Source organism: Colletotrichum orchidophilum, assembly GCF_001831195.1.
Source record: "Colletotrichum orchidophilum strain IMI 309357 chromosome Unknown Scaffold_163.1, whole genome shotgun sequence".
Lineage (NCBI taxonomy): Eukaryota > Fungi > Ascomycota > Sordariomycetes > Glomerellales > Glomerellaceae > Colletotrichum > Colletotrichum orchidophilum.
Genome location: NW_019173119.1, coordinates 50,507 through 64,763, shown reverse-complemented (window position 1 = coordinate 64,763; position 14,257 = coordinate 50,507). Strand labels below are relative to the sequence as shown.

The following is a 14,257-nucleotide window of genomic DNA, read 5'->3' as shown; positions in this document are numbered from 1 at the left end:
TACGAATGCCCGCAAGTGTTGGGGTCCGAACCGGCTTCATGGCAACAGACGCATCGGATCGCAACGGAGGCGGCCCTGTAGGGACCCACAGGGTCTCGGGCAGATCAGCTTTCGGGGGAAAAGATCAGGGGCAGACGGATCACAGACGGATAGATGTGATCCGTCTGTTTTTCTCTGTTGGGGGCCGGACCGACCGATGATGAGCAATATACTGGCGAAACCTTAAGTCTCGGAGGTGGGCTCCCGGTAAGGGGCCTTGCGGGCATCTTGCGTGGATGGGGTCCGTTTCAGGATTCGATATCACGGGTGCATGATTCGGACTGTCGTCGAGAGCTGGGAGAGGCAGCTGGAGCTGAGCCCTGAGGTGACGCAGCGATGGGTCGATAAAGAACGGAGTGATAGGTACCGCAGGGCGAGAATAGGATCGCATTTCGGCAGTGGATGTGGCATTTGTCGGTCACCCGGCTCTCTCGAGCACCCTCGCTGTCCTTGCTTGCGATTCGCTTCTGCTACGACTTGCAACGCCACGAAAGAGAGAGCTACCATAGCTAGTAGGTCGAGCTCTACGAAGCTTCGGAGTAGCGGGCGCAGGCTTCCAAGTTTTAGTTGGTCGTCAACTGTCTCGAGTCGGATGGTGGAGAGGCGATAAGTCACGTCGTGAACGGGAAGAGGAAGGATCGACTGGACCGTTGTGACTCTGGTCCATTGTTCCTACCTTTACCACCTTTACCATCTGTGCACCTTTACCGCCTTACCAACCGTACCTTCCATGGCTGGACCGCAGATTTCCCGAAGGCAGCAACACCCGACTGGGGCCTCAGACTAGGTATCGAGTCTGCTTCGCTCTTGCCAACATCACTCACGCTTCGCTCGTCGCCGTTGATGCCTTGCCATTTGCCATTCCGTCCGTCCACATTTGCCCACTTCGCTTGCACATCGAGGTGAGCTTCACCATCCAACGCTTTCTGTGCCGCTCTGCACCTGGATTCCTACTACGACCCTTTGGCTTGCACACCGTTGCATTTCCTTCACGGCGCATGCTTTTTGGTCGAGGGCGTCGGTGTCCATCACCTCTGCGCCGCGTCGCGTCCAGCCAAGATGTAATTCAACACGGTGGAGAGAATCCCCGCGGGAAGTTGCCGGCACTCTCTCTCGAAATGGCGGTATAAGTCATGACATTGCAGCACACTGCCGCCCTGCTTCTGGTCTTGGCTCATCTTCGGTACCGACACTTGACACTTTTACAGGTATTGGGTAATGAAATGCCTGCCCGGATGGATCACCTCAAGCGACTGTGAAAATTGAGTTGGTCCCCACTGAAAATGCCTGCCAGGCTCATTACCTAAGGTCATATCCGTAAGGTGCTCATCCTCTTGCGGCTTGCCATGGTTTGGTTCAAACTTCAAGGCAGGGCAGGGGGAAGGTGAAGGGTAAGGAGAAGGAGGAACAGGGGTCGGCGCTTAACCCAACGGTATTTTTAGCAGCCGACTTCCGTGTCCCGGCCTGATCCCGTTGGCTGACTGCCACACCGACGACATTTGGGCAGGGATGACAGCACACCCACTTCGTCCCAAAAAGAAACCAAGCTGTCAACGGCCGCGGCGACCCCATTTGTTCAAGCTTCGTTTGACCTAGACATCCAGCATGAACGCGGAAACGAAGCGGACCGACCTTTGCCATGCACGTCTAGCACTCCATACTTGAAATTTGCATCATCACCACAATATGTCAACCCATCGACGGAATCCAGTTTTTGATCTGCATCATCGATGAAAATTTTTGCACCTCTTTATTGTTGACGCGTTGCTTAGCGACGTTTGACAAGGGAACGCCGGCACCAACGGCTCCCCGCTTCGTAAAGAGGAGGAGGTGGGCAACATACTATGTATCCCTCTCGTCTCGTTACATACCATCATATCATCCTGCCCGGCATCGTTCTGCGGTCGAGACAATCCTTTGGGACAAGTGCTGCTATCAACAACCTGGACATTCCAAGCCCCGGATGCCACTCCGCGCACCAGGCAGCGAGCTAAATGGGCGGCCCGGATCCAAATTGGTACCCTGCCGTTGCCCACTGTTCTCATCTGCAGCCTGATCCAACCAGTTGGTTCTGCCTCCGTCATCTGAACTATTGTACCGCTTGTCGGCCCAGCTGCGAACCGTGTGGCACAGCTCGGATACGTCCACTAACAGTGTCGATTCGGTTGCACCACACGCTGCAGACGGTCACGGCATCCATGCCTCGTAGCAGACCAGCCTCTTGAGGCGCTCACGGCATAGCCCGATCCACGATGCATTGCATCTCTTCCCCTCCCGTCAGCACGGTTGTTGCATGTCATAGGGCGGCCAAGCAAGCCCCAGGATCGACGATCGCACACTAGATATTCTCTCCTCACCAGACTCTCTTCCCCCAACTTTGCTCCGGTCGAGGCAAGACACCCACCCCGCGGCTTTTCTCTCGGTTGTAATGTCAGCCAACCCGCATCAGCCACAGACGCCCATTGCAACATACCGTCAAGGCTATCTATCGCTGGTGCTGTCGTTCACTTACCGCCTTGCTGCAAGTCGTCAGACAGCTTCACATAATCGATGACCGAATGTCGACTTGCCCGCGCATGTCTTTGCCGCCAGAAGCGCCTGTCCAACTCACTGACCGAGAGAACCGAGGAAATGGGACTCTCATTGTCTTCCGATGGCCGACCGCGTGGTCTGTCTCGAAGCCTTCTCTGAACAGATTTCGTGGACTCCAAATTGTTCGAACCCATGACAAAGCAAGGCGAGGTCCAACTCAACACTGTGCTCAGACGACAACGACCAGGGGATGCGTCCAAAAACCTTTGAGTGTTCCTCTCGGAAGTAGTCCATGCCCGCAACTGAGCTGATGAATCTTGCGCTGCAGCTCTTCGGCCGTTGGAAGGATCCAGTTGAGCGGCCCGGAGCGAGGGATTCCTCGTGTTCCTGTGCACTAAGGCGTGTTTGCCATGCTCAGCACATGGCCTTGACCAATCCATTTGGGGTCTTTCCACCAATGAAGCTTGTTGTATAGTCTGCGAGCCGTAGCCGTACTCATCCGAGGAGTGGGCTACAACCTGAGAATTCTTGCTGTTTGCCGGTGCCTTCTCATCCGAGATGAAGGACAGATTCTCGAGATGCAAGCCACCAGAATCTTGGGGCGGTGCCTCGGTAGGAAGCCCGTGAAGGAGCCAAGCCGCTCCTCTGCGTGGGGTAACACGCGACGCGGCTCTGGATATCCGCACTCCCTTTATCCATCTGATCACGGCTTAGCCTTCCCGTCACGCATATCACATCACATCGCCAGACTCAGCCCCCATTACCCACCATGGGCGGTTAGAGTCACCAACCCCAGGACAGTACTTTCATACTGGAGACCTATCGCCTATCACCCAACTACCGCACTCCAGGTTGTCCACGCCCTTGGAATCACATTTGTGCACAACGAGCCACGCGCCTGGCGCCAAAATTAGCGCAGCCGACATACTCCGTCTTGGAGAGATGTCATTCCCTGTGCAGAGGCAACAACACTCGGCGTCCCACGCTGCCGCCTTGTCGCCTAAGGGAACATTAAGCGCCATGCCCCGTGTTCGACCTTTGGCTAAATGTACCTGCTTGGCGGGCGCGGACCCCATGATGCCACGCACATCCGAAGGATCAGCTGTCGAAGCAGCTTTCATGATGCGCAGCGGATGGTCTCCGTTCGCGGAACCGAGCTGCAGGAATGCAGGTACCATGCTCGAGTCGGAGTGCGGCGAAACTGGGCCAAGTCATCAGCCGGTAGGTGGGATGCAAGGTACGAGTAGTAGCAGCCTAGTGACTATGCGAATCTCAGCCGTGCCATGATGTCGAAACAGGACCCCAACGCGGAGCTGAGCAAAATCGCAACGTCAAAACCTCGTGTTCGAAATCAAGCAATGCTTTCAAGGTCGAGAATGCACGAATTTATTGCCTCTTTCGTCTACGGCTGCAAGACGACGGTTCAATTCTGTCATGAAGATCATGAAGGGAGTTGGGTTGGAGGGGAAGACTGTCAAGCTTGACATGGCAATGGCTGATCCCATGGCGGTGACCTACAACAAGCGTTGCCGAACACCCCCTCCCCTGGGCGGTCATCAGCGAGCGCGGTGTTCATCACTTGATCTCAACGACTTCCAACATCATCATGTTCAGTTGGAACGGGCGAACTAGCTTGCGGCCGAGAAGTTCACATCCCGCCTGACCCTGATAGGCTCACTCGCCAGAGACTCGAGTGCGAGTCCGAGGCTGTTGGAACTTTTGATTCATCACTGAGCGGTAGAGCAATGGAACACCGTGCCAACCTGCATTCTTCAACTATCTCGCCACATCGCGGCCCGGGGGCACGAACCCGGCCCCCGGTCTGTCGCCATGGTGTCCCAAGGGGAACACTCGATGGGCCAACCTTTGTTGGTAGGCAGGTCTCCGGTTAACCATCTCCCTGGCCCTCCAACAGGACGCGAGTGAGAAACATGCGACGAACTGTACCGTCAGATGAGGCCGCATCCTGTCAACCAACGCCCACGAACGTTGGCCCCGGGGGAGTGACGGGGGAAGGGGGGTTTCAGCGTTCAGCCTCACGATGCGCCCAGCGGCCTGGGCGGACCCATCCGCTAAAGATGACGGGTCGACGGTCTGCCAACGCCTTCCGTCCGTCTACTTGAAACAAAAAGGCCTCGATCCCATGAGAATGGGAGCGCCCCCAACTGATCAGCCGGAATGGGCTCTCGTAGTATGGATACGACTGTACGCCAACCAGTGTCTGGCATGAGAGACGTTTTGAGGATGGCGGAAATTCCACACCCCTCTCCCCTTTCCCCCCCCTGGAAACCTCATGAAGAGATCATGCTTCCTGCCTACGACGTCCTGGGATGTCAAGGCAGACGCATGTCGGATGTGACGAAACGCCAACGAGCCGAGTATGCCGTGGTAAGGCAGAAGAAGTGTGATAGCATCATCGTCTCTTGTGAATCACATCATGCTCATCGCCTACTGGAATGGAGGTGTAGTCAAAAGTTCACGCGAGCGGCTAAATTTTGGGGGCCGGTAGAAAAGTGTAAAACGATTGTGACACGGCACGGAGCAGACGTCGGTCACTGCCCAGATTTCGCAGGGTGAGTTGTGTGTGTGTGCGTGTGTGTGAGCGCGCGCAGGCGAGGTCACCTTTGATTCTTTTTGGCTTCAGCCCGCAAGTCACATAGCGAGAGTAAGCGCAGGGCTGCGGGAGGGAAAAGGAAGGGAAGGGAAGGGAAGGGAAGGGAGCGGGAGGAGCAAAGCTCAACGGCTGGCTTCCCGAAGCCAGGTCCATCCCGGCATCAGAAGCTCTGGTCCAAAGTTGGGATGAAGGGGGAACCCCGACTGTTTGCCACTTTGCGAGTACGAGACTCTTATCTTATTTTGCCTCGCATGAATACAACCGAGGCTTCGTGGCCGATTGTGAATGGAGCGCGCCTTAGGTAGTTGGCTAAGAGCGTCTAAGTATTGTCTCATCAACAAACCTATCTACCTTGGGGAGCTGAGGTATAGACCAGTCACTGAGCAGGTGGATCTTTCACTTAGCCTTGTGATGTCTATAGTGCACAGCTTCAACTGACCCGAACTAGCTCATGTAACCGACAGGTGGACTTTGCTTCTTCTGCTTTCGACAATTTGAGTTTTTTTTGGGGGGGGGAGGTGACAAGATAGCTATGTAATAGTAGCAAATCTCTATGCAATAGAATAACCAAACGTAGGGGCCTAGCAATAAAGTTGCCCTCTCGAAGATAATGTAACAAGACACTCTCAAAACGCCATTCTCTTCTTTTTCGACAACGAAGAGTGCCCAACAATAATAAGTACAACAGGCAGCTAGTCAAAACGGGGTGGAGGTCGTGGGTGTGTGTGCTCCAGCATCAGTCTCTTTCGTTTTTTGTGTAATCCATTCCCCGGTTCCTGTCCTTGGTTTGTTTCCCCCTATCCTCGCCCGGCGCAATGAGTAATTAGTTTCCATGACGGAAGGATGGGGTGGTGGATTATGAGGCGCTCGCTGTGGCGACGGCGGACTTTTGGGGAACGACGCGGCCGCGGGGACTCTTGCCGTCGCTCTCTGAATCGTCGTCACTGTTCCGGCGGCTCGGGCTGTCTTGCTCGCTTCTCCTGCTCTTGGTCATCTGCACATAATGTAGGTCAGCCAAGGTTACACACCTCAAGCGTACAATGTGGAACGGTTTCCAATGTAAAGGATCAAGGAACAAAAACGTACCCATGAACGGACGCCACCGACGAGACCCAATGCGTAGCCCGTGATAAAGTCATTGGACTGCGTCGCGGCGGGTGTGCCGCCAGGCGTGGTCGGTATCTCGACGCTGAGGCGGGACTTGCTCGCGTTGGCGCTTGCGGCGGCGAGGAGGTCGCCGTTCTGGATATAGGCGGTGCGGGCGGCGGGTGCGGGGGATTGTGGCCTAGATGCGGGCCAGAACTGGCGCAGCTCGCGGGAGAGCTCCTGGCCGGTGGTGGACCAGTTTGTGCGGATGTTATCGCGCAGCTCCTGAACGTGGCGCTTGAGGTCGAGCTCGTTCTTCTTGATCCAGCTGACGTTGAGCTCCTGGCGTGACGTGCCGCGCTTGAACTGCCGAGCAATGTACTTTTCATAGTCGCGGACGATCCTGGACAGGATATTGTTAGCCCTTGTTTCTAGCCATACTCTACAAACAGCAACGCAGAGACTAAGACAGTGGGAATTGATCATATAGGAGAAACATACTTGGTAATGATACCTGTCGTGCTAACTCCTTCCGTGCGCTGGGTTACGAGGAACTTGCCGGCCTCCTTGATGGGCCTGTAAATGTCGTCGCCCTCGTCGGCGCCGTAAGGCAGGTCGTCGTGAGCGACGTAGTCGATCTTGTGCAGGTCGAGGAAGTCGGGCGTGACGATCCATGGGCAGCTCTCAATGACCTCGTCCACCCACTTGCAATGCCGAACAGTCTCGGCGCGTTCGGCGCCGGAGAGGACCGTCAGGCCCTTGCGCTTGTGCGTCTCGGCGTCACCGGTGACGCCGACGATGAGGTAGGTGTCGGGGAAGGCCTTCTTTGCCTGCTCGAGCTGGCGCATGTGACTGCGAGAGGGGACAAGAGAGTCAGTGGAAAGAAAACCTTGGCCCGCGCGGGAAGGGTATAGAGCACATTGGAGGCGAGCTCCTCCTGTCCTTCAGGGGCAAGGGGGACTGTTCAGACTTACCCGAGATGGAAGAGGTCAAAGACTCCGTCGGCGTATACCCTGACGGGCCGGCCAGCAGGAGGGTCGTTGGTCCTAAAGCCCACAGGGTGCGTGAGCTTGCCAGTGGGCGGAGGCGGCATGGCCTCATCCTTCTCGTCGTCCTTTATCGAGACCTGCTTGCGGTTGTTCTTGCGACCGACCCGCTCGGCAATGTCGACGCTGGCCTCGGTGGTATCGCTGGGTTCGCCCGGGTCGAGGGAGTGGTCCTGCGCTGCGGTGGTGCTCTGCTGATTGTTCGAGCTCGTCTCGTGGGAACGCTCCGAATTGGCACGTTGCCGCTTAGGGGGATGGCCGGCGGAGGTGGAGTCGGACTTGCGGTGACCGGCGATACGGCCTGATTCCGGAGCGGTGCTGTCACCCTCCTCGCCAGAGGCGTCTCGCGACGAGGCCTGGAGGGCAGCGTCGACCGTGTCGGCGACGTCGGGCATGTTGGTGGGGTTCGTGGCGTTGGTGCGTTTCCGCTTGCCTGCTGCTGAGGAGCCCGAGGGGGAAGACATGGTGTCTTTATTTGTGTGTAGAGTATGTGCGAAGGGGGCGGGTTGCGAGGTAGGAAGGTGGTTGTGGTAGAGGTGGTGGTGAGTTTGTAGGTGTCGTCCGGCAGCAAGCGTCTCTGTCGTCTTCCCGCGTAGACTTGCTGGTTGCGACTTAGGTAAGGAAGGGGTATGAGTATGGGTCGAGTGAGGTGTTCCCTGTAGATCGGCGGGCTATGTCGTAGGGTATGGGAAAGTTGGATTTGTAGGTAGGTAGGTACTTCGGGTCGGGAGAAGTTGGAGCTAGGTTCCTGGGTTTCCCAAAGGTGTGGGTGTTGTGCCTTGGTTTAGAATGTTAGGAGGTGTGGGTAAGGCAATGATGATGATGATGATGATGTCGTGGGCAAAAGGTGGAAAGACGAGACAGGACAGAACAGACAGATGTACAGAGACAGGGCAAGGGCGGAAAAAGGCACGGCTCCTGTTTGGTGCAAACTGCCAACGAAGCAGAGCGGCAGGATACCCAATGCTGGACAGGGCAATGGGACACGAAAGAGGACGGAAGGCGTAGGAAGTCGGTGTACCCTTACGCGGTTTCGGGAAGGCCAGTCCAGTCCAGTAGGAAGAGGTGCTCGGGTGATTGAGAGATTGCGAAATCAAGAGGAGGCAGAGGCGCATATGATACGGAACCAGACCTGCAGCTAGTGGGGGGAGGAGCGACTTGTCCGGTCGGCGGGACGCGGACCATGGGATTGAAACTTTTTTTAAGGTTGGCCCTGGCTGGTTATTGATGGATCGCCAGTGTCAACCGGGAAGCTGAGCTGCTGCGGTGTAGCATTTGTAGCATTCGAAGCTTCGTCAAGCGCGGGTAGATGGGAAGGACGCCTGGTGTCAAATGAGAGCAGAGCTTCGGCTTTTCGACTTGTGATTTTGGACTTGGGTCATTGGCTTGTTGGATGGCGCCCTTTCTTCGCACCTACTCGACTTAGAGCACAGTCGCGTGTCACGAGTTGGGAAAATGCCACGATGTGCATCGAGATTCGGTTTTACACAAGGACACGGTTACGATTTCTATGCGAGCATGCCACAGCGCTCCAGTAGCAGAAGGTGAAGGTGAAGAAAAAAAGGAGAAAGGACAAAAAAAAAAAAGGAAACAAAAGACCATAAAATATGGCCTGAGAAGCAGCATGCTTGGTCTATCGTTTCACTCCCCTTCCATTTCCAACGCTCTCGAAGAATTCTGGAGCAACGCGTTGTTCGTTCGAGAAGCATGGGGCATGGTAGCAGGGGGTTGAAGGAGATGGAGAGCATAAACACCCCGATGGGAAATTTGCGGCTTGTGCTAAGGTATGGCTCCAAGCTTGTGCAGCTGTGCTTGTCCTTACTGCCCCCTGCACAGCTGCTCTAGGGGGCGGATTCTGTCGTAATGGCCAGTGTTGTGCAAGGAAGTGGCGTCATCGTGCTGTGTGGCTTGAACCGAGCAATGCACTGCACAATTACGTCGAGGGAGGAGCCAGAGGACGGAAGGTCGTGGCTTGGCTAACGCGGACCAATCGTCCAAGACCAAATGGACCAAAAAAATGCCTTTGCGGGTCAATTATGCCCGGCAGGGATGACGAGATTTCTGTTGGGGAGAATGTGGGTTCTTTTCCTGTGGAGGAAGGGGGGCACGGGGACCACGAGAAGGAGCTCTGAGAAAGGAAGATACGTACCGTTGTAGAAGCCATGAATGACACTGCTGCCAGTTGTCAGTGGCACACGCGTGCGAGGGTGTCAAAATGGAAGACTTGACAAGTCGACACGTTGTGGTTCGGTTGAACCTCCGATGGATCCGAGCTGTTCATCTAGATGGCAGGTGAGGAACCAACCTCTCCGCAGCATCATGTCAGGGCGCGTTAGCTGGTGGATGGAAAGCCATCCAAGATGCGGTCTTTTCCACTCGCAGCAACGATATGGGTAACAATGCCAACGAGGTTCATTCATCAAATTGACAGTTCATGCGTCTTCTTCCTCGACCCACCTGCCTGGGATGCGACGGATGCATGAATCGGCTATTAATTCGAATTTCCGATTCATCGATTTTATGGTATTCTGTGCCAGCATTTTCGTTTGAATCTGGAACCTGGAGTGTAGTACGGAGTCAGAGTCTCGGGAGGCCTGGCTCGGGCGGAGACATCCGGTCGGTCGAGTGACCGGTGTGCGGGATTAGTGGAATCCCGGACGACCGCCGATGTGGGTCACCGCTTCAGGTAAACGCCCGGCAATATGCCGTGCTCTGACCGAACCAGCTACGTTAAAGTATGATTACTCCCCGAGAAGACAAACCACGCTTACCAAGGGGGGTTTCCTTCCCCCGGCAGACTTCGTTGCCATCAGGCTGTATCAAGTCTAATCTTCACGATCGACGCAGCACTGTTGTTAGCTGTCGGGTCACAGGCTCCAGTACGCCCCAGGCTCGTCTTGAGACGCATGTCTAGCGCTCCTCCCCGCATTTTCTGGGACGGACACGATCTTTTGTTTCCTTCTTTCTTGGTTCCATATTCAAGAGCAACACCTCTCATGAATCGTTTCCGCCCGCCTGCTATTGCCTCATTCTGCTCCATTCCGCTGCCCATCAAGGTCCTCAGTACAAGATGGAGCCATCAGAAACACCCCGGACAGGGATCACAGCTACCAGCTGCGTCTTTCATTGGTTTCGCAGTGCTCTATACTATTAGCAGGCCATCAAGGTCGACATAGCTGCTCGTGGAATTTCCTCGTGACTAGGTGGTCCAGGGAGGCAAGCTCGGGTTAAGAGGTGACGCGATGGATAACAAAACCATCAGACTCCCCGGGAAAGCGTCTAGCTACTCTGCTGTCCCCCTCAATATATACACTACCTCATGACCATTTAGATTTAAAGACTGGCCCCCGGTCATATCTCACCATGACAGAAGCCTTCATCCACGACGTCCTCATCATCGGCGCCGGCCCCTGTGGCCTGGCCGTGGCCTCCCGTCTATGTGAGCACTCTCCCTCGGCTCTCTTCACAGACGAGGAGCATCAGCGGTACCACTGGATCCGCAAGTACGGACGCCGTATGCCCCTGAAGAACAGGCGCAACGGCAACATCATTGAGAAGAGAACACCGGTGCGGAGCCAGCGGTACTCGACGTTAGTTCTGGACGCCACCGGTGACGAGTGGATGAACCGCTGGAACCGTCTCTTCAAGACGTTTGACATCACGCACCTCCGGAGCCCCATGTTCTTTCACGTTGACCCGAGCGATCGTGACGCCTTGCTCGCTAGGGCTCACGAGCGGAACCAGGAGAACGAGCTCCAAGAGCTCAGGGCTTGTGTTGGCAAAGAGATTAGCAAGCACCTGCGCAAGGCGAGGCTCAAGTCAAGGAACCCAAAGTAAGCAGTAGCACCTCGTCCTCGTCCTCGTCCTCATTCTCTCGCTTACGATTTTTCGATATTGACTTGACGATCGCATAGACAACACGCCGTCGTCGAAGTAGACGAACGAGACCGTAAAGATTACTTCACGCCCCCTACGAACCTATTCGCCAACCACTGCGAATGCATCGTTGACCGCTACGGACTCCGCGAAGGGCTCATCCAGAACGAAAAGGTCGAAGACATCCAATACCGCACCATCAAGCAAGTCTCCCCCGACGCAAACCTCTTTGCAGTCCACACGAATAAGGGAACCCACTACGCAAGAACAGTCGTCCTGGCCGTCGGCCCAGCCAACGCACCCACGATCCCTCCCGTCCTGGGCCTCAACAGCAGCGAATCCAACTGCGCGGCGGCGCCACCTCAGGTCTGCCACAGCATGCAGATCCAAAAGTTTCCCGACCCCATCGTGCAAGCCAAGATGGCCGCAAAGAAGACGACAAACGTCCTCGTCGTGGGCGGCGGCCTCACGTCCGCGCAGCTCTCCGACCTGGCCATCCGGCGCGGCGTGACAAAAGTCTGGCACCTCATGCGCGGCCCTTGCAAAGTGAAGCCGTTCGACATCGACCTCGCATGGATGGGCAAGTTCCGCAACGTGGAGCAGGCGTACTTCTGGTCTGCCGACTCGGACGAGGAACGGCTGCAGCAGATCCAGAGCGCCAGGGGCGGGGGCAGCATCACGCCGCCGTACCAGAAGCGCCTGAAGCAGCACATTGCCCGGGGCAGCCTGCGTCTCTTGACCAACACCAGGCTTTCCGAGGCGCGCTTCGACGAGGATAAAAAGGTGTGGAACGTCAAGACGGAGCCGCCGGCTGCGGAAGAAGGTGGCTTGCCGGGGATGGACTTCATCTATTTCGCTACAGGCGTGCAGACGGACTACTCGAGCCTGCCGTATTTGCAGACGATGCTGAGGGAGCATCCCATTCACGGCCATGGGGGTATCCCATGCATCGATGACGATCTGAAGTGGTCAAAGGACGTTCCGCTCTTCGTGACAGGTCGGATGGCTGCGCTCAGATTAGGTCCCGGCTCAGCTAATCTTGCGGGCGCGCGGGCGGGCGCTGAGAGGATCGCGTGGGCTATTGAGGACTTGCTTCCTGATCGGACTGGTGACGGTCCCGGAGAGTCTGATATGAGTGATGAGAAGATGAGGTTTGTGACTGGGAGGGGGAATAGGTTTGATAGCTTAGTGACGGCAGGAGATGGTGATTGGTAATGGCCTTGATGAACTTGAAGACGACAGAAATGGATACAGCCTGATGGGAGCACTCATGGAATGTGAGCATTCCTTTTATGTCCCTTTTGCTCACGATGTCAGGCTCAGAGTTGAAAGAACTGCCGAGGTTGAATAACTCCCGCGTTAAATTCCCTCGTTCATCAACAATAGACTAGACGAGCATCAATACCGTGCCTAAGTCGGCTAAAAGTTGTGGAATCGATCTATGGCTTTACATCAATCCACGGGCGAACTTGATCGATGTTCGGGTAACATGTAACTCAGATTCAGCCCTTTCAACCATGGAAAGTCATGACCGAACCCAAGGGAACTGAAATCCGAGTTACGAACATACCACATCGCCCTCAGTCTACCTGGCACTCCATCGGCGTTTGCGAGTGCATGTCAGGTAGGCATCCGCAGGATCTCACGACGCTACCTCGTCCAAGGAGAAAAGAGCTTGCGAGGTTGCCCAGAGACGCTTTTCTCGCTCGGGGTGAGCATCTAGACTGGGCAAACTCTCACGCGCTTCATCCTCCTTTCGCTTTTCTCGATGCTTGGCTTCGGTCGGGTAGGAACAGTTTGAGATATCGCGTAGAAAATGTTGATAAATTGGCCCGTTCTCACTGGAGATGCTTTCCCCAGCGAATTTCACCCATTCCATCTTGCCTCTTGCGACCAGAATACCCGTTGCTCATCTTTTTGGTCTCAAGAAACGTCGAGATGAAGACTTTGATATTTCTCTACCTTTCGGCGCTGAACGCGTTGGGGTCCTATGATGTGTCTTGAATGACCAAGATATATTGATCCTAGGTCCATAGTTACGGTGTGAGGTATACCTTCAATGGACAGCAAGACAAGGAAATAATGGAAATATTCGATGTGCACATATTTCAACACGTATTCTTTTCTTCCAAGTCATTTCACTATGCCGCAAGAACATAAATCCTTACTTTCTATGAGACTCGACCGGGGTTTCCAACGCTCGACGGATCACCGTTGTGGTAGACATACTAAAAAGCTTCAAGCACTCTCCAGACTTCTCGCCGTAAAGAAGGAACCCGTTTCAGACTACCCGGTCCTGACATCAAGTAGCATTGTCACCGAATCTGTTGGACGGGCAGAAATAGCGTGGAGTTAAAGACTCGTGTCTGATTTGTCGCTTTAGAGTGGTGAAGTTGACAAAAGGTCTGCTTGAGCTATCTGTCGGCACAATCGCCGGCCCGAACAGTGGTGCGGTGTCCCGGGCATATACGATACCGCCTCATTGCTCGCCATCTACCAAGACAGGGAAGTAGAGATCTTTGTCTTTGGCGGTGTGTCCAAAACCAGATAACCTCAACATCTCCTGGCACCGGTCTTCGTAATCATGCTCTGCCAAGCTACCATCCCGCCGATTCTGCCCTGTCTATCTCTGCATCACTTTTAGGGCTTCAATAGTGTTCACGTCAACTTTCTCCACTTGTATTCCATGTGACCCGGGGTGGGTGCTGATTAAGATCTAGACTTTCTACCTTTATCTACGCTAGCCATCTTCCGAGGGCCCAAGATACACGTGTACTGATACCATAAAAGGTACCCGCGTGGCTGTGATTTAGCCCAGAACTCAATCCCATTACGTTTGCCGTGTTCCTGACTTTGCAAATCAACCATGTACTACCGTCGACTACTTTAATGACAAGAAAACAGAAAGTGCGGAATTAGGATCGCACTAGGTTTGGACGAAATAAGGAATTCATTTAGTGTATCACACATTTCCTCAGCCAGCACACGAGAATCCGAAGATCTTGGTAGCATTAGGTACAGGCACCGGATAGACAGCGATTGCCCCCTGTTTCCACATCGTGTT

The 14,257-nt window shown here is 54.9% G+C and overlaps 5 protein-coding genes across 5 annotated transcripts; 3 read left to right on the top strand and 2 right to left on the bottom strand.

Annotated features, from left to right (window-relative positions):
• Positions 1 to 2,002: 2,002 nt before the first annotated feature.
• On the top strand, positions 2,003 to 2,095 carry CORC01_12722 (uncharacterized protein; the record flags this gene model as incomplete). The annotated part of the gene is made up of 1 exon (XM_022624340.1): positions 2,003 to 2,095. The coding sequence occupies one exon, from the start codon at positions 2,003 to 2,005 to the stop codon at positions 2,093 to 2,095; it is 93 nt and encodes a 30-aa protein (XP_022469158.1).
• Positions 2,096 to 2,679: 584 nt separating this feature from the next.
• Positions 2,680 to 3,749, bottom strand: CORC01_12721 (uncharacterized protein; the record flags this gene model as incomplete). Its single annotated transcript, XM_022624339.1, has 4 exons — positions 2,680 to 2,958; positions 3,027 to 3,260; positions 3,500 to 3,571; positions 3,624 to 3,749. The coding sequence occupies 4 exons, from the start codon at positions 3,747 to 3,749 to the stop codon at positions 2,680 to 2,682; spliced, it is 711 nt and encodes a 236-aa protein (XP_022469157.1).
• Positions 3,592 to 3,858, top strand: CORC01_12720 (uncharacterized protein; the record flags this gene model as incomplete). The annotated part of the gene is made up of 1 exon (XM_022624338.1): positions 3,592 to 3,858. One exon carries the CDS (start codon positions 3,592 to 3,594, stop codon positions 3,856 to 3,858), a length of 267 nt encoding a protein of 88 aa, XP_022469156.1.
• A 2,183-nt stretch (positions 3,859 to 6,041) lies between these two features.
• Positions 6,042 to 7,781, bottom strand: CORC01_12719 (cytidylyltransferase; the record flags this gene model as incomplete). Its single annotated transcript, XM_022624337.1, has 4 exons — positions 6,042 to 6,179; positions 6,272 to 6,674; positions 6,773 to 7,123; positions 7,246 to 7,781. The coding sequence occupies 4 exons, from the start codon at positions 7,779 to 7,781 to the stop codon at positions 6,042 to 6,044; spliced, it is 1,428 nt and encodes a 475-aa protein (XP_022469155.1).
• A 2,899-nt stretch (positions 7,782 to 10,680) lies between these two features.
• CORC01_12718 (FAD binding domain-containing protein) lies at positions 10,681 to 12,408 on the top strand (the record flags this gene model as incomplete). Its single annotated transcript, XM_022624336.1, has 2 exons — positions 10,681 to 11,150; positions 11,232 to 12,408. 2 exons carry the CDS (start codon positions 10,681 to 10,683, stop codon positions 12,406 to 12,408), a joined length of 1,647 nt encoding a protein of 548 aa, XP_022469154.1.
• Positions 12,409 to 14,257: the final 1,849 nt, after the last annotated feature.